This window comes from Lactuca saligna, chromosome 1 (genome assembly GCF_052625555.1).
Source record: "Lactuca saligna cultivar CGN05327 chromosome 1, ASM5262555v1, whole genome shotgun sequence".
NCBI classification, from domain to species: Eukaryota; Viridiplantae; Streptophyta; class Magnoliopsida; order Asterales; family Asteraceae; genus Lactuca; species Lactuca saligna.
This window is the reverse complement of record NC_136417.1, coordinates 90,468,193-90,488,086: the sequence shown is the minus strand read 5'-3', so window position 1 is coordinate 90,488,086 and position 19,894 is coordinate 90,468,193. Positions and strand designations below refer to the sequence as shown.

Sequence of the window (19,894 nt, the reverse complement as noted above, 5' to 3'; positions counted from 1 at the left end):
TTTTCTTTTTGAGTTTCTGTTATTAATGTTTATTAATTTATTTTACAAAGACCATTATAACCAATAATTTTATGTAGAGCCCATAAAAATCAACCCAAACTACAAACCCAACCCAAAATTAGTAGGTTGAGTTGAAAATTTCAACCCGTTTAATTTAAATTAGTCAATCCATCTAAACCATTAATTAAATATGTTGGGTGGTGTAAAAATTATCAATTTATTTTCAACTCATCAACCCATTTAACTTAAATATATATTAATTTAATAATAATTTTTAAATATTATCATATATTATTCTAAGTATTAACTTAGAAAATATAATATTATATTATTATTTATTTTTAAAAGGATGTAGTCCTACTTGTTATCTTTTTTTTTTATTTTTTATTTTTTTATTTTTTTTTACATTGACAACACTAATCAGTCACCAATATCATTTTGAAATTAAACATTTTTAAAGTTATTTGAATATTTATTTATATTTGTGAATTGGGAATGTGTCTTTGTTATACTTTGAAATTTTATTTAAGTTTGGAAATAATTTAGATGGTGTAAATTTTATTTAATTTATTTTTATTTTTTTATTTTTTAATGGATTGACCCAAGTTTATCTTATTTATTTAATAGGTTGGGTTAAAACTACATAAACAGGTCAATCCGATAACAAACCATTTATCTAAAAGGTTGGATTGGGTTGAAAATATCAACTCATTTAAATAAAAAGGTTGTATTTGGTTGAAATCTTCAATCCAATTAATAAATTGTTTGAACCCAAATTCAACCACATCGACCTATTGCAAGCTTTAATTTTATGAATCTTAACCAACAAAAGCTTCTTACAAAAGCCAACAATTTTTTTAGATATAAAATAAAAAGCACCATCTTAAATTTTAAAAATCCATAGTTACAATATTTTAAGTTCCAAATCAAGAATCGTTTCTCTCAAAATACAAAAGAAATAAAAGAGATTCAAAATAACTTGACTCTATTATATATATATATATATATATATATATATATATATATATATATATATATATATATATATATATATATATATATATATATATATATATTAGCCAGGGTAAATAAAGACATATTCGATATTATTTTTTGTTTGGTTAACCGATAAGACACAATATCTTATTTTTTATCTTTATTTTTGCGAATAGTGCTTATCGAATCAAGTCGTGCCAAACATTTTTTTTTAATTGTATTTTGTGTTTTGTAAGAACAAATTGTTGGTTTTATACTTAAAATATGGTAACTATGAATTTTATTTTTAAGATGGTGTTTGGACATATATGAATGTTGTCTTATCCCAAGCTTTACTAATTTTTGAAAATATTGTCGAGCATTCATTTCCTTGGTTTTCTTTTCGAAACTCTAAGGGTAGGATTCGTAGATTTTGTGGTTGGAAAATCCAATCATACCTTAATTTTATATTTTGTGAGCCTCTTGTTAGCTTTTGTTCTTGTTATAAAAGTTTGATGTTGTTAAAAAAAAATTAAATTTGATTTCTCTAACCGTGTATTTTTTCTATCTACACATTAAATGGTGCAAACTTATATTTTCAATCTTATATTTTACTAGACAAATGTTCGCGCATTGTGCAGAAGCCTATATAGTTGAAATATTTACAAATATATGTTTTTTTAAATACAACAATAATATTATTGTTAAATTTGATATAATAATTCGTATACTAAGTTGATATAATATTTTGTTTATTTTGAATTATATTATTATATATACATATAGTAAAACTACATAATCTTAATATTTTGAATGATCTCTTCATACGAGTTACTCATGAACAAAATTAAATATAATATATGGTTTAATGTTATTTATAGTTGTTGTCATTGTTGATTAATTTTTTAAAACTTATCTGCTTAACGTTTTAATTTTTATCATTGTAATTATTTTAAACATCAAACAATTTTTTTTTCATTTTAAAGTTGAAAATATAATCATTTATATAGAGTTATTTTTAACTATTGTTATTGTAAGTTGTTTTAAGCTACTTATTCGAAAACTTGTAACGATTATAAAAATATCTTTTGGAAATATTTTAGTTAAATTGATATTATAATTTAGTTTTTGCATTTAACACTACAATTTATTACTTTTAACTATTCACAAAATATTCTTTGAGTTTTTTAAGTGGAACTGAAATTTATATTGAAGTTGACCATGTAATGTTATATTTAAATTAACAATTTAAGTATTTTGTTCAAACTGTTCAAAAGTTGTAGCTTTAAATTGATAATGGTTTACATACAACAACATATTAAATCTAATAAATTAAGTATAATATGTTAAAAGTTAAAGATATAACTTTATAAGTAGAAGTAAAAATATTATTTTAATATTAAAATTTCGTTTATTTGTGATTACACTTTAGGTTTGATACTTATTAACCTTATTAACCAAATTATAATCATTATTTGTAACAACCCAAATTTTTACAAGGAAATTTTTTGTTTTAATTAATCGGACTAAATACATATTTCATAGATTTCCAAAACATTTGTTTTAATTCACAATTATTACATCATTATTGTCCTTTTTGAAAACATCAGAGAGTCCCAAACATCCAAAAGAGAGGTAGAGTACACGCCACGACATCACGCCTTGCCCTTGCCCTTAGGCTTTGAAGTACCTGAAACAATCAACAACCTGTAAGCGAAATGCTTAGTGAGTTTCCCGGAGCATACCACACACACAATCCACATATCACACATCCTGTTAGCTAATAAAGCTACACACATATCACATAAGCCATGCATACATAAACCTGTAACGGTGCCATGGGCTACCCTACATGGTCCTTACCTAGGACTGCCATGGGCTCCCCTACATTGTCTTACATCCAATGCCATGGGCTACCCCACATGGACTGCCATGGCTACCCCTCTTGGTCTTACATCCAATGCCATGAGCTTTCCCTAGGGTCTTCATACAACATGCAATCACATACCATAGCAAAACACAGAACATCCAACACATTTACCATAATCACATAATGGGCTGGCCTTGGTGCCTTAGACCCCTAGGTATGGTGAGGAGACTCACTTGACACGAATGCTGAACTGACACTTTGCAACCAAAATCCCGATGACCTGCTTCAACTCAACTGCCTATAAGCGACATTCAACAATCAAACATTACCCCCAAAGTCCGCCCTGGTCAACTTCAGATAAGTTCAAGTCAACAGCCCATGTTGACCCTAACTCGCCGAGTGCAACTAGTGACTCACCGAGTTTCTCGTGGTATAATCTACTCGCCGAGTTGTTCCTTCAACTCGTCGAGTTTCCGACAAACTTCATTCGGCTCGCCAAGTTGTTCATCCAACTCGTCGAGTCTAAAGCGGAATTCATCGGACTCTCCGAGTTGTTCATCCAACTCGGCAAGTTCATGCTAATGTTCATATGACTTGCCGAGTCACCTCTTGCGACTCGCCGAGTCCTAACAGATCTGAGGACATACATACTCATTTGAGCCATGCAAAGCTTCCAAATTACAGATCTAGGATTCTAAGGCATGCCTTTCACGTAAAGTTGCAAAATTTACGTGCATGCAAGGCTTTTAAGCTCTAAAATAGCAACTCTAAGCTTGGAATGGAGTCACACACTTGAGAGGAGGCTCATGCTAGGGAGTCACACACTTGAGAGGAGGCTCACAACTGATAACTTTATGCATCTAACGTCCAAAGGGAGTCCAGATCTGGAGTTGCAACTTCAGATCTTGGCTTAAGCACAAAAGCCCTTTCTTAGAATGGGAAAATGTCACTGTAGCCCCACTAACTTACAAGTTTTTGTTTAAAAGGTCCCTTATTTTATTTTTTGGCTTTAGAAGGGCATAAACTAACATTTAACCGGCTAATTAGGCCATTTTTTATAAAGTGAAGGGGTAACCCGGTGACACCAATCCCAATCAGCATTATTTCTTGGACATGTCATTAAAAGAAAGCCAGGTCATTAAACTAAATCATATGCCATGTGTTAGTGTATCGATAAATGACACAACCCTTCCTCTCAAAGAAATTTTCGTCTTTAATCGGTTTCATCTACCAATATCTTCTTTTTCTTCTATTGTTCATCCAAAAATCAAACCTGGATTTTTTCTATAGCCGTCTACATGAAGATAGATCTTCATTTTGCTGCTTTGTTTACGAGGTATCCAGTTATCAGTTACTCAAATGGAATGGAGCAAAGGTTTGAGGATGTGGATTTTGCTGGAATGGACAGAAACGAATTTCTAGTGTTCATTCAGAGATTCGCAAACGAGACATGTGTTGATGTATACTTTTGCATGCCCGATATTGAGTTCCCTGAAGGACTGAGGATAATAGCAATTGAGAAAGACTACCAGGAGTTTATCGAAGTAGGGTATGATTCTGGTTGTGTAATTTCTGTGTACATGGATCATGTTGGTTTTCATGTTCATCAATGGATTGTTGATGAGATGGTTGAAGTATGCACCCCTGAGGACAAGTTTTCTGGTGTAGATGAAGTAGTAGAAGAGTTGCATGTTGAGACAGAAGGAGGCATTGACCTAGATGAAGTACAAGTGCAAGGTGATTTGGACGATAACATTGAAGATGGAGATTGCATCCCCATGAACAAGACCTTGAATGATGTATTTTTGAACAAGCTCTGCCCCAAGGAGCAGCCAACTCCAGACACTCCACCTCAAGAGGACCCATCTCATGAAGATCCATTTGATCAGATGGATGAACACGACCCAATTCATGAGGAGGTAACAGCTTTTAATGAAAATGTTCATTGGAAAAAACAAAAACCTGTGTTAGGAATGAGATTTGAAAATCCTAAACAATTAAAACATATGTTGCGTAATTATGTTGTTGCTAAAGGATATCAATTGTGCTACAAAAAAATGATAGTAGGAGGCTTTTAGTTAAATGTTGTCCAGGGCAATGCAAGTTTAGATTTTGGGCTTCATGGATGAGTGAGGAAAAATCTTTTCAGATTAAGTCTCTTATAGATGATCATAATTGTGCTAGAAATTTTAAAATGGGGTCAATTGTAAGCTATGCATGGATTGGTATCCATTTCACATCCAAATTTTTACAAAAACAAAAAATGAGTGGTAGGCTACTAAAGGAAGAAGTAAAACAAAAATTTGGAATTGATGTGAGTATAGGACAGTGTAGAAGAGCAAAGAAATATGCAATTGAACTTATTGAAGGTACACTAGTTGAGCATTATGCCAAGCTTTGGGCATATGGTGAAGAGATAAGAAGATCCAATCCAAGATCAACTGTCAAATTGGATGTCAACAGTATGCCTGATGGGAAGACATATTTTAGTAAGTTTTACATATGCTTTGAGGGGCTGAAACAAGGTTGGAAAGGATGTTGTAGAAGAGTAATAAACATGGATGGTTGTTTCTTAAAGGGATTATGTAGTGGAGAATTGATATGTGCCGTAGGAAGAGATGCTAACAATCATATTTTCCCAATAGCATGGGCAGTTGTGTGTGTGGAAAATAAAGAAAATTGGAAATGGTTTTTGGAGAATCTTCAAGATGATCTAGAAGTTGATGATGGTAGTGGTATCACCCTGATGTCAGATCAACATAAGGTAAATCACTTATTATATTTTTAATAAATTTCTATTTTTTTAACACATGAATTTAAATTGTATAGGGCTATTGGAGGCTGTGAAGGAAGTAATGCCTAATGCTGAACACAGACAGTGTGCAAGGTATATTGTTGCCAACTTTAGGAAAAGGTTCAGTGGTGTGCATTATGAGAGGATGTTTTGGAAAGCTTGCAAAGAATCAATTGAACCTTTATTCAATGCAGCAATGAAGGAAATACAAGTACTAAATCCTGCAGCATTTGACTACCTTATGAAAAAGAGCCCAAAATCACGGTGTAGAGCTTTCTTTAGAGAGGGGAGGATGTGTGATGCAGTTGAAAATGGATTATATGAAAGCTTCAACAATGTCATTAGAGATGCAAGGAAAAAAACCAATAATCACAATGTTAGAAGAAATTAGGTTGTATGTTATGGAGAGGCAATTCAATCTCACCATCAAAGGTTGTTCATGGCCTGATTATAAACCATGCCCAGGCATTACAATCCTATTGAATCAGTTGAAAAGAGCTCAAAGGTTTTTTCTTTTTTATTAATACTTTATTTGGTTTTTCCACTATACACCCTAACTTTTATACCATTGCATCAGGTATTGGCAGGTTTTACCTACTGTTTAAACCAATTTGAAACAAAGAATTTGGCAGAGTCTTACGTTGTGGATGTAGATAACAAGACTTGTTCATGTAGAGTGTGGCAACTAAATGGGTATGGATGTGTGCATTTATTTGCAACAATCTCATACCTTAACAGTGATGTTGGTAATTATGTGGATCCAATGTACTATGGAGCAATTTATAAGAAGACCTACAAGTATCCTATGCATGGGATGAATGGTAGCAACATGTGGCCACCTACTGAATTCATTCCACCTTTGCCACCATTGAAAAGAAAAATGACTGGTAGACCTAAAGTTAATAGAAGAAAGGATTCAAGTGAAAGGCGTGCTAGACATACTATGTCAAAGGTTGGGAAAAAGATTATGTGTAGTGTATGCAAACAAGCAGGACATAACAAGGTTACATGTTCTAAATCTGAAAAGGCAACAAAACTAAAGGTAAGGAAAAGGAACAGATCAGATGTTATTGGTGGGGAGGGAAGCAGTGCTAAGAAGGCAAAAGGTATGACATATGAGGAAGGAGGGAGGGGTAATAAGGGCATTAATGGAAAAGTTGGGGAAGGAAGCAGTGGTAAGAAGGCAAATGATGTTATAGATGATAAAGGGGGAGGGGTAATAAGGGCAATAATGTAAAAGTTGGGGAAGGAAGCAGTGGTAAGAAGGCAAATGATGTTATAAATGATAAATGGGGGAGGGGTAATAAGGGAAATAATGTAAAAGTTAGGGAAGGAAGCAGTGGTAAGAAGGAAAATGATGTTATAGATGATAAAGGGGGAGGGGTAAAAAGGGAAGTAATGGTAATGTTGGGGAAAGAAGCAATGGTAGGAAGACAAAGGATGGTAAAGATGATATAGGAGGGAGGGGTAAAAAGGTAATTGTCAAGACAAGAAAGAAGCGGGAAAGAATTTTGAAGAAAAAACTTGGTACACGGGTTGAGGGTAAAAATGTGGAAGGCAACACTATTGACAAGCCAATGGAACTAGAATAGGTTAAGTGTGGTCAATGTCGTTATGTAGTCAATGTGTTTATGACAACTAATTTCAGGTTAAGTGTTTTAATTTGATGTTTTGTACTCACTTTGGTCATGCTAAACAATGTGGGATTAAGTGTTTCAATTTGATGTTATGTACTCACTGTGGTGTTATGTTGGATTACGTGTTTCAATGTCCTTATGATGGTGTGTTGTGTTTATGGACATGCATGGTATTGGGGTCCATTATTTACATTAGTGCTAGATATATATGGTCCCATTTACTCTAGGTGAACATGGCATTGGTGTCTATTATTGACATTAGTGATTGAAAGTCATTACAAGGATAATGTAAATAACCATAACAATTTCCCTGACAAGGACATAAAAAACTGCTACATACGAATTACAACTTGTACACAATTATGCCAAAGAAAATAATCAAACTTAGAACTAAAGACATCTTCAGTTTTCCAAATCTTTGATTCAAGCTTGTTTTTTGACCTAGCATATCCTGCAATCATAACTACTTCAGCACTCATATTCTTAGTGTCTGCTTCTTCTACCAACAAATAAAACCATTACGAGGTCCCTAACAAAATCAATTTAGAAGTTAGAAGTGTAGAATGCAAAGATAAAAACAAATAAATTAGGGCTACAGTGACCTGATAAAGAAAGTCAACCAAACCTTAGTGGGGCAAGCATATAATGGTCTTCCAGGGTCTGATGGAGTGGAAGACATTCTGATTATGGCCAAACATCCACATGAGCATTTCACCATTTTTGCTTCGTTATTTCCGAGAGCTGCTAACTTCAAAATGCAAACAAGAACATGTACAAAGAAATGGGATGTACTGCCGAGTAAAGGAGGTAAAGTACTTATAAAGAGAAAATGACGAAAATACCCCAGCCAAGTAAGGAAGTAAGTTCTTAAAAATTGTAAATTCCGAAAATACCCCTTGACAAAATTACCCCAATGTTTGACCTCATTAACATCTGTCACAGTTTTTGTACCAACAACAATTAATTTTCATTAATTAAGCCAACCAAGTGTCCAAATCGTTAGTCTTAATCAAGAACATTGATCCCAACAAATCAAAACGCATTCAGGGTCTTCACATTTCATCAAGATAATATCAAAATGCCTGTTACATGTTCCCAGGACTTCAAAAAACATCCGTAAACAACCACCACTAGATTACCACAAACATCATAGACGATTACCACAAACACAAACAAACACACACAATCCTAATAACATATATTACAATAAAAACCTTAAACATAATAAACGATTACGACGAACACTAGATTATCATACCACTACTATTCACCTCCTTCAGAATCACTTGCTGACTATCAAGTGAATGATGAAAATCATTAGCAGGAGCATCACCACGACAAGACCCACAACCAACAACACAATAACTTTAATCTGCTTCTCAACCTCTCGAACCTTTGCTGCATGTTCAGGACATCAACCCTAACAAAATCAATTTAGAAGTTAGAAGTGTAGAATGCAAAGATAAAAACAAATAAATTAGGGCTACAGTGACCTGATAAAGAAAGTCAACCAAACCTTAGTGGGGCAAGCATATAATGGTCTTCCAGGGTCTGATGGAGTGGAAGACATTCTGATTATGGCCAAACATCCACATGAGCATTTCACCATTTTTGCTTCGTTATTTCCGAGAGCTGCTAACTTCAAAATGCAAACAAGAACATGTACAAAGAAATGGGATGTACTGCCGAGTAAAGGAGGTAAAGTACTTATAAAGAGAAAATGACGAAAATACCCCAGCCAAGTAAGGAAGTAAGTTCTTAAAAATTGTAAATTCCGAAAATACCCCTTGACAAAATTACCCCAATGTTTGACCTCATTAACATCTGTCACAGTTTTTGTACCAACAACAATTAATTTTCATTAATTAAGCCAACCAAGTGTCCAAATCGTTAGTCTTAATCAAGAACATTGATCCCAACAAATCAAAACGCATTCAGGGTCTTCACATTTCATCAAGATAATATCAAAATGCCTGTTACATGTTCCCAGGACTTCAAAAAACATCCGTAAACAACCACCACTAGATTACCACAAACATCATAGACGATTACCACAAACACAAACAAACACACACAATCCTAATAACATATATTACAATAAAAACCTTAAACATAATAAACGATTACGACGAACACTAGATTATCATACCACTACTATTCACCTCCTTCAGAATCACTTGCTGACTATCAAGTGAATGATGAAAATCATTAGCAGGAGCATCACCACGACAAGACCCACAACCAACAACACAATAACTTTGATCTGCTTCTCAACCTCTCGAACCTTTGTTGCATGTTCAGGACATCAACCCTGGAATGAAGGTAATCGCGACCCATCTCCTCCTTCATGCGATCCACCTCACCTTTTTGCTCGGCTATTTTATCACCACAGTCGCAGAAAATCGTATGCAAATCATTCAAGTATAGCCCGTCTCTTGAGCTAATCGAGTTGTTGGAGTTTATAGTATCTGGTGATGATGGTGGGGTAGGCTCCATGGAAGATAGTGAAAGGGAACACGAGTATTCTATTTTTGTTTGTCGGGTTGTGTTTGGCCGGAAGTGGTAACAAAGTGTTAGGGTTTTGTCTAAGAGACCATCCATTTATATAGTATGGGACCACCTAACGCTTAGTGCCCAAGTAAGTGAACTCGGTGGTGAGTCGATGATGTGTAAACCGAATCGTCTGAGTTGACTCAGTAGGTTACTTGGATGATGACATGGCAAGCAAACCGGTTGAATTGGGTCAAAATCCCAAATTAGCCAGCTAAATGTTAGTTTATGCCCTTCTAAAGCGAAAAAAATGGACCTTTTAAACCAAAACTTGTAAGTTAGTGGGGCTACAGTGACATTTTACCTTCTTAGAATCCATGCAAAAGAGGGTTTTTTGTGGAAATGAGCCAAGGAATAGTTTAATACCTTCAGGGAGTGCTTCACAAGAGTGGATCTTGAATCCCCACGAGTTCTTTGCTTCCTCTAGCTTTCTTCCTCAAGTGTTTCTTCACCAAGTCCTTCCTTCAAGCTTAAACTCACCAAAGATCACACACACACACACGAATCAAAGCTTTGGAAGATGAGGAACTATAAAGGGAAAGATGGGGGAGGCTAATGACCCCTTTAAATAGGGCGCATGGCCCTGAATTTAGGGTTTTATCTACCAACATCTACTCGTCGAGTTCCAACATGGACTCGGCGAGTAGGTCATTAAACCAATCGGACTAACCCGCTACTACTCGACGAGTAGGGAAGCCAACTCGTCGAGTAGGTCCTTCGAAATTCAAACAAAAGCAATATTATTATTAGTACCTGAGGATCAGGGTGTTACAACTCTCCCCCACTTGAATTAGGCTTCGTCCTTGAAGCCTGCTGGTTCAAACAATTCCGGATAGAAACCTCGCATTTCATCTTTCGATTCCCAGGTCCATTCGGAACCCTTTCGGTGCTGCCATTGCACCTTTACCAACTTCACTTCCTTATTCCGGAGCTTCTTTGTCTTCTTGTCTAAGATCGCCACTGGCCTCTCGACATAATTTCGGCTCCTATCTAACTGAATGTCGTCCAAGGATATGAATGAGGACTCGTCGGCAACATACTTCCAAAGCTGGGACACATGGAAAGTGTTGTGAATCTGACTAAGATCCTCTGGAAGCTCTAATCGATATGGCACCTTGCCCACCCTGGCTATGATCCTGAATGGACCTATGAACTGAGGCCCCAAATTGCTCCTCTTGTGGAACCGGATAATCCCTTTCCAGGGTGACACCTTCAGTAAGACAAAGTCTCCCTCCTGAAATTCAAGATCTGATCGACGTCGGTCCGCATAGCTCTTCTGACGGCTCTATGCGACTCACAACCGGTCGTGTACCTGCTGAATCAATCCAGTGGTCTCGAGTACCACCTCTGTGCTTCCCAAAACCCGATGCCCAACCTTGTCCCAGCACACTAGGGTCCTACACCTCTGCCCATATAACATCTCAAATGGTGCTCGGTCAATACTGGCACGATAGCTGTTATTGTACGAAAACTCTGCCAGTGGGAGATACGTATCCCAACTTCCCCCGAAATTCAGTACACATGCCCTCAGCATATCCTCGAGTGTCTGGATCGTCCTCTCACTCTGGCCGTCAGTTTGGGGGTGATATGTCATACTAAAGTGTAGCTGGGTACCTAGTTCCTCGTGGAACTTCCTCTAAAACCTGGATGTAAAATGAACATCTCTGTCTGAAACCACTGATACCGGCACTCCGTGCCTAGCCACCACTTCTCGAACATAAATGTCCGCCAACTTCTCTGCAGATATAATCTCGGAGATCGGAATGAAATGAGCACTCTTCGTCAGTCTATCCACGATCACCCAAATGACATCTACTCCCCTCATGGTCCGTGGTAACTTGGCGATGAAGTCCATAGTGATCTCTTCCCACTTCCACATGGGAATGGGTAATGGCTGAACCTTGCCATGAGGTCGCTGGTGCTCATCCTTGACCTTCCTGTAGGTCAGACACCGCTCCACATACCCGACGATCTCTCGCTTCATGCAGGGCTACCAGTAGCTTAGCCTCAAATCCCTATACATTTTTGTTGCGCTCGGATGTATAGAAAATTTGGACTTATGCGCCTCCTCTAACAGTCTCTGCCTCACTCCCCCCGACATCGACACCCATACTCGGCCACATTACGTCAATAAACTACGACTATACTTAAAAAACAAAGGATATTGCCCCTGAATTCTTTCCAGTTTCCACTTCTCTTTCTTCACCCCTTTGACCTGGGCCTCTCGAATCATGTCTATCAAGGGTGGACTTACCGTCACTTTCATACAAATACCCCTAGTTGGTGACCCTATAGCCTTACGACTCAATGCATCGGCCACTACATCGGCCTTCCCTGGATGGTATAGGATCTCGCAGTCATAGTCCTTCAGCACGTCCAACCATCTCCTCTGTCGCATCAAATACTTCAAACTCTTGTGATCGGTGTACACAACGAATTTCACCCCATACAAATAATGCCTCCATATCTTGAGGGCAAACACCACTACCCCCAATTCCAGATCATGCATAGGGTAATTTGCCTCGTGAGGCTTCAACTGCCTCGAGGCATATGCGATTACGTGCCCCCTCTGCATCAGTATTGCACCCAACCCTGAAATCGATGCATCACAATATACCACGAAATCATCCAATCCCTCGGGCAGTACTAGGATTGGAGCCTCGCATAATCTCCATTTCAGGGTCTCAAAAGCCCTCTGCTGGTCCTCACCCCATCGAAATGCCACATTCTTCTTGGTCAAACGGGTCAATGGCACCGCAGTCTTGAAGAAATCCTAGATGAATCTCCGGTAATAACCCACTAAGCCCAAGAAGCTACGAATCTCGGTAACATTCCTCGGTACTTCCCATCGCATCACAGCTTCCACCTTTGCTGGGTCAACCGAAATACCCTCTTGATTAATGACATGACCCAAAAACTGTACTTCCCGCAACCAAAATTCACACTTGGAGAACTTCGCATACAGCTTCTCCGTTCTCAAGGTCTCCAGCACCTCCCTCAAATGCCACTCGTGCTGTTCCCTGGTCTTAGAGTAGACCAGGATATCATTAATAAAAACAATCACCGACCGATCCAACATCGGTCTGCACACTCGGTTCATGAGATCCATGAACGCGGCCGGAGCATTGGTGAGCCCAAATGGCATCACCACGAACTCGTAATGCCCATATCGAGTCCTGAGAGCTGTCTTTGGTACATCCTCATCCCAAATCCTCATTTGATGATACCCTAACCGAAGATCAATCTTAGAGAACCACGATGCCCCGTGAAGCTGATCAAACAAATCATCAATCCTAGGCAAGGGATAGCGGTTCTTCACCGTTAGCTTATTCAGCTCTCTATAATCGATGCACATCCTGTGTGACCCGTCCTTCTTTTTCACGAAAAGGATCAGAGCTCCCCACGGAGAACTACTCGGACGGATGAACCCTCGGTCTAGTAGCTCTTGGAGCTGTGCAGACAATTCCTACATCTCGGGTGGCGCCGGCCGATATGGTGCCTTTGCTATCAGGGCGGCACCCAGTACCAAATCGATTCGAAACTCCACCTGTCTTTTCGGAGGCACTCTAGGTAACTCTTCGAGGAAGACGTCCCGAAAGTCCCGCACTACTGCTACCTTATCGATATCCGTCACTACCTCCATCCGCGTATCGGAAACATAGGCCAAAAATCCCATGCAGCCATGCTGCAAGAACCTCCTTGCCCTCGCAGCCAAACAGAGGGTCGGGCCCTGTGAGGCCCTCTCGCCCTGGATAACCAGTTCTCCCCCCCTTGGGGTTCAAACTCGGACTAACTACCGCTCACAATCGATCATGGCCCCGTTGGCCCCCAACCAGTCCATCCCAATAATCACCTTCAACCTTTGCAACGGTATGGGGACCAAATCAATGCGAAATCTTTTACCATGCACATTCAGGACATAGTCCTGACACACCCTCGCAGCACTCACAGTGCGATCATCTGCAATCTCCACCTCGAGCGGGGTATCCAGAGTCCCCGGTGCGTCTCGGAACTTCTTGCTAAGTGGAAGAGACACAAAAGATCGGGTAGCTCCCGAATCGAACAAGACATGGGCCGACATACCATTGACCAGAAAGGTCCCTATACAATCTTAAAAACTTACATATAAACATTTAGCATAAAAAAAGAGAGAGAATAATGAACACATACCAGCCACGACGTCTGGTGCTGCCCGAGCCTCTTCGGTAGTCAGCTGGAACGCGCGACTCTTCACCGCTGGAGCTTCCGCCTTAGGGCGGCCATCAGTAATCCTCATAGTGGCGGGTGCGGGCGCCGCCACAAATCCTCCTCCCCCTCCCTGCAACCTCGAACAATCGGCCTTTTTATGGCCTGTTTGGTTGTAGTGAAAACATATCAACCCCTTACTGGAGCAATCCTTACTCAAGTGGCCCTGTTGGCAATAGGAATAACATCCTGACATCCTGGCTGTCCGACAAGCCCCACTATGAAATTTCCCACACTTGGAACACCGGCCCCGGCCCTGCTGGCCCTTACTCAAAGAATTAGAGGTCTTAGGCTTCTTAGCTTGAGCTTCCGCTGCTTGTACCTGCTTGGTCTTCCGCTTCATGCAGGTCTCCAACTCCATCTCCCTCTCACGGGCCTTCTCAACCATCTCATTTAGGGTTTTGCACCCTATGAAGCTCACAAATTCCCGAATGTCCTCCCTCAGCATAGAGTGATATCGGGTCCTCCTCATGTCCTCATCCGTCGCATACTGAGGAATCAATAAGGCTCGCTCTCGAAACATGGCGGTGATCTCCGCCATAGTCTCAGTGGTCTGCTATAAATCATGAAACTCCCTCACCATCCGTTGCACCTCAACAGGAGGTGCAAACTCCCGATCGAAACGTTGAACAAACTCAGCCCACGACATACCAGCCGCACCGGCTGCTACTACCTGACTAGTAACCTCGCCCCACCAATCTCAGGCCCTGTCCCTCAGCATACAGGAAGCAAATCCAACCTTCACCTCCTCCGGTCAGGAACTCGTGCGTTGAGCATTCTCAATGTCTGCTACCCAACGCCTACTCACAATGGGATCCCTGACCCCCGAAAATTCTGGAGCTCCACATGCCTTGAACTCCCTAAACGAGGGGGTTCGAGCTCCACCCTGGCCCGCAGAAATATCATCCCTGAATGCTCTAAGTCTCTCCTCCATGATCTCCATCATGCCCTCCTTGACCGTCCCAAAGATGACTGGGGTAGCGTTAAGGATGCCCCTCGTAACCTCGGCCGCAATCAACTCACGCAGCCTCTCATCAATACCATCAGTAGGGCCGCCTGACCCGTCACCGGATCCCGATCCTGATCCCCCTGCTCCCAATCGCGTAACCACCATGCTGAACTACCATAACACAAAACATAAAGGTCAGGATACCCATAATGAGATACTTCCATACTGCGCTCCTTTGGAACTCCCAGGTAGAACATGGGTTTGGGTACGGGGTCCTGTGCTTTCAATACTACGGGCCCAATAATACCTTCCACACCTACCCGTACCTTTCCCCCGCTGCTTTACCTAGTACTTCCAAATCTACCACATCTGCAAAACCATGACTCACAGCGCTCACATAAATCAATCCCTGGACACCCTATGATTGTCCTACCCAAAAAAATCATGCTAATCACTATAGGTTGCTATAAGGCATGCAGATTATACATGGAAAGGATCAAATATAATTTGGAATAAGAGATTCCACCCTAAGACAACATCTAAAAAAGGAAAAGGAAACAAAGCTAAATCACCCATTCCGAGGCTATCAACTCCTAATCACATATAATTTTTGAACATAGACTTAGCAATTTCATATAATCGACAGAGCTCATTATCAGTATAACATGGCTAATTAAATTAGGAACTACTTACTTGGCTCGGTTGATCACACACGTTGCACTCTCCTCTTTTGGGCTTAAAATCCTTTTTAAGTTACTTTTGAAAACATTTTACAACCTACTCAATTTGAGTCTTTACGCACCCAAGGATGTGTCCGAATCCCTCAAACCAAGGCTCTGATATCAATTTGTAACAACCCAAATTTTATAAAGGAAATTTTTCGTTTTAATTAATCGGACTAAATACATATTTCATAGATTTCCAAGACATTTGTTTCCAATTTACAATTATTACATCATTGTTTTCCTTTTTGAAAACATCAGAGAGTCCCAAACATCCAAAAGAGAGGTAGAGTACACGCCACATCATCATGCCTTGCCCTTTCCGTTAGACTCTGAAGTACCTGAAACAATCAACAACCTGTAAGCGAAATGCTTAGTGAGTTTCCCGGAGCATACCACACACACAATCCACATATCACACATCCTGTTAGCTAATAAAGCTACACACATATCATATAAGCCATGCATACATAAACCTGTAACGGTGCCATGGGCTACCCTACATGGTCCTTACCTAGGACTGCCATGGGCTCCCCCACATTGTCTTACATCCAATGCCATGGGCTACCCCACATGGACTGCCATGGGCTACCCCTCTTGGTCTTACATCCAATGCCATGGGCTTTCCCTGGGGTCTTCATACAACATGCAATCACATACCATAGCAAAACACAGAACATCCAACACATTTACCATAATCACATAATGGGCCGGCCTTGGTGCCTTAGACCCCTAGGTATGGTGAGGAGACTCACTTGACACGAATGTTGAACTGACACTTTGCGACCAAAATCCCGATGAGCTGCTTCAACTCAACTGCCTATAAGCGACATTCAATAATCAAACATTACCCCCAAAGTCTTCCCTGGTCAACTTCAGATAAGTTCAAGTCAACAGCCCATGTTGACCCTAACTCACCGAGTGTAACTAGTGACTCGCCGAGTTTCTCGGGGTATAATCTACTCGCCGAGTTGTTCCTTTAACTCGTTGAGTTTACGACAAACTTCATCCGGCTCGCCAAGTTGTTCATCCAACTCGTCGAGTCTAAAGCGGAATTCATCGGACTCGCCGAGTTGTTCATCCAACTTGGCGAGTTCATGCTAATGTTCATATGACTTGCCAAGTCACCTCTTGCGACTCGCCGAGTCCTAACAGATCTGAGGACATTCATACTCATTTGAGCCATGCAAAGCTTCCAAATTACAGATCTAGGCTTCTAAGGCATGCCTTTCACATAAAGTTGTAAACTTTACGTGCATGCAAGGCTTTTAAGCTCTAAAATAACAATTCTAAGCTTGGGATGGAGTCACACACTTGAGAGGAGGCTCATGCTAGGCACAACTGATAACTTTATGCATCTAACATCCAAAGGGAGTCCAGATCTGGAGTTACAACTACAGATCTTTGCTTAAGCACAAAAGCCCTTTCTTAGAATCCATGCAAAAGAGGGTTTTTTGTGGAAATGAGCCAAGGAATAGTCTAATACCTCCAGGGAGTGCTTCACAAGAGTGGATCTTGAATCCCCACAAGTTCTTTGCTTCCTCTAGCTTGCTTCCTCAAGTGTTTCTTCACCAAGTCCTTCCTTCAAGCTTAAACTCACCAAAGATCACACACACACGAATCAGAGCTTTAGAAGATGAGGAGCTGTAAAGGGAAAGCTAAGGGAGGCTAATGACCCCTTTAAATGGGGCGCATGGCCCTAAATTTAGGGTTTCATTTGCCAGCATCTACTCGTGGAGTTCCAACCTGGACTCGGCGAGTAGGTCATTGAACCAATCGGACTAACCCGCTACTACTCGACGAGTAGGGAAGCCAACTCGTCGAGTAGGTCCTTCGAAATTCCAACAAAAGCTATATTATTATTAGTATCTGAGGATCACGGTGTTACATTATTAGAAAGACACTACAATTTATCAATTTTAATTATTTACAAAATACTCTTTTGGTTATTTAAGTGGAACTAAAATTTATTTTTAAGTTGATGATGCAAATTTTATATTTAAATTAACAATTTAAGTATTTTATACAAATTTTTCAAAAGTTGTAGCTTGAAAATGATAATGGTTTACATACAACAACATATTAGACCTAACAAATTAAGTATAATATGTTAAAAGTTAGAAACATAAAGTTTATAAGTAGAGAAAATATATTCTTTTAATATTGAAATTTAGTTTATAGATGATTACAATTTATGTTTTATATTTATTTAACCTTATTAAACAACTTATAATCATTGTTAGAAAGAAATAGAAAAGTCACGAGAGTTTCAAATGAATGTGGTGAAAGGAAAATTGCTTCTTTTATAAGTATATAATGATAATGATGATAATGATTCTCATTTACTAATTAAAGGGATGAAACAAATAGACGAAACTACAAATTTGGTCGCTGTGGTATTTTAAAACCTTTGGATAGGGTCCAAAAGCTTTTCAACTTGCATGGAAGGTCCAAAATCAAAATGTTTCTGTGTTTTTGGTCAAAAAAAAAACTTGAAAAGACGGTTATGCCCTTTTAATTTCAGTTTTCTTTTTCTATAATTACTTTAACGCTATTTTAATTTTAAAAAAAAAAAACAAAAAGAATTGGAGCAACCACCCATCCCCACCGTACTCTTTCTCTCTCTCTCTCTCTCACACACACACACAAAAAAAAAACTCACTTTTTCCCTTTCCATTTCTCTTTCTCTTCTTCTTCTTCTTCTTCCACATCTATCATTTGCAAATCAGGAAAAAGAAAACCCAGATTGTTTGTTACTTTGCTACTAGATTACACACAAGGAGTCCCCAAAAAATTAGGTTCTTAAGATTTTTTTGCCCAGCTTAAAAAACCAAACTAATGTTATTGAGATAAAAAAGGCACACACCCCACCTTTAAATCTAGAGCTTCAGTTCTCTCTCTCTCTCTCTCTCTCTATATATATATATATATATATATATATATATATATATATATATATATAAATTCAGATAAGTTCCTCTTGCGAAATCCTCCACACCATTGCCTTTATCATCTTTCAGCATACTCCTAACACTCTAAATTATCTCGTTGAATATCATTGTCCTGCTCAGATATTTACAAACAATGATCATAAATTTTTGGAATTAATCAATAGTAAGTTAGGGTTAGGTATTACTTAATCTGTTGATAATGTTCTCAAGAATATTAAATGAGTTCAAGAGCATTGATGAACAAGGGCATACCTGTCACCCATAGGCTTCGTGAAGATCTGAAGCAAAGTCCCCTAATCATCTCCAGCGAGTAATATTCCTAACTCCTTACACTTTGTAATATGTTTATCTCTGAATACATCTCATACTCTATTCTTCAAATTCAGAGAGTATGACAATATTATTTCTAAGGGTGATTAGGAGAGAAGAGGGTGTAGCGTCATGGGGGACACTAGAGATGAAAGCAATTTCACCTTCTTTGACTTCATTGACGACTGAGTGTACTGGGAGGTGGTGACTGGCGGTGATGCTATGGTGGTTAGTGTAGGAAAACATCAAGATATGGAGGTGATGAAGATGAAGAAATGTCAAGCGGTGTTGGTGGCGTCGAACGTAGGTTTTACTCGGATGAGATTTTTGATTTTTGAATCCATTAGGTTTTAGGGCTTCATGACGGAAATGGATGTGATGAAGCCAACCTCTTTTTTATGAGAAAGAGAGAGAGAGAGAGAGAGAGGGCCACTTATTTTTCTTTTATATTTAAAAAATTCTCCAAATACTAAAGAAACAAATCAAAGAAGAAGAAAAAAAATCCAAAAATTAAATTAAAAGGGTATAATGTGTTGGATAAGGTGTTTAAGTCCATAACTTATTTGGTATATATTTGACCCGACCCGGCATCGTCCATTTGGGTTGCACTTCACCCAAACGATTTATGGATAATATTATGATAATTGTATACTTATGTTTTATTAATATATTATAAGTTATAATATATTAATATAAAGTCATCTTATTTAATTAAGTTTTAATCTAAAATTAATTATGAGTTGAGTTAGTGATTAAAAGGAAGACTAATTAAATAATGGGCTATTATATTTATATGGTGTGGGCTAACACTCATTTGGGAATGGGCTTATCTTACATGGAATTCCATGGATGATCCATGGAGTTTTTAACCCATGGATCCTTGGAAGAGGAA

General features: G+C 38.8%; 1 protein-coding gene across 1 annotated transcript; it reads left to right on the top strand.

The window, feature by feature from the left end:
• Window positions 1-5,108: 5,108 nt before the first annotated feature.
• On the top strand, window positions 5,109-7,231 carry LOC145009663 (uncharacterized). Its single transcript, XM_078968310.1, has 4 exons — window positions 5,109-5,580; window positions 5,675-6,015; window positions 6,217-6,855; window positions 7,031-7,231. Exons 1-4 carry the CDS (start codon window positions 5,109-5,111, stop codon window positions 7,229-7,231), a joined length of 1,653 nt encoding a protein of 550 aa, XP_078824436.1.
• The last annotated feature ends 12,663 nt before the right edge of the window (window positions 7,232-19,894 follow it).

What these genes read in the sequence shown, in the direction of transcription:
- LOC145009663 (XM_078968310.1), top strand. Translation starts at nt 5,109, where the DNA reads ATGAGTGGTAGGCTACTAAAGGAAGAAGTAAAACAAAAATTTGGAATT. An exon ending in AAAAAACCAATAATCACAAT is followed by an intron (nt 6,016 to 6,216) that starts GTTAGAAGAAAT and finishes CCATTGCATCAG; the next exon opens with GTATTGGCAGGTTTTACCTA. An exon ending in TAGATGATAAAGGGGGAGGG is followed by an intron (nt 6,856 to 7,030) that starts GTAATAAGGGCA and finishes AGGGGTAAAAAG; the next exon opens with GGAAGTAATGGTAATGTTGG.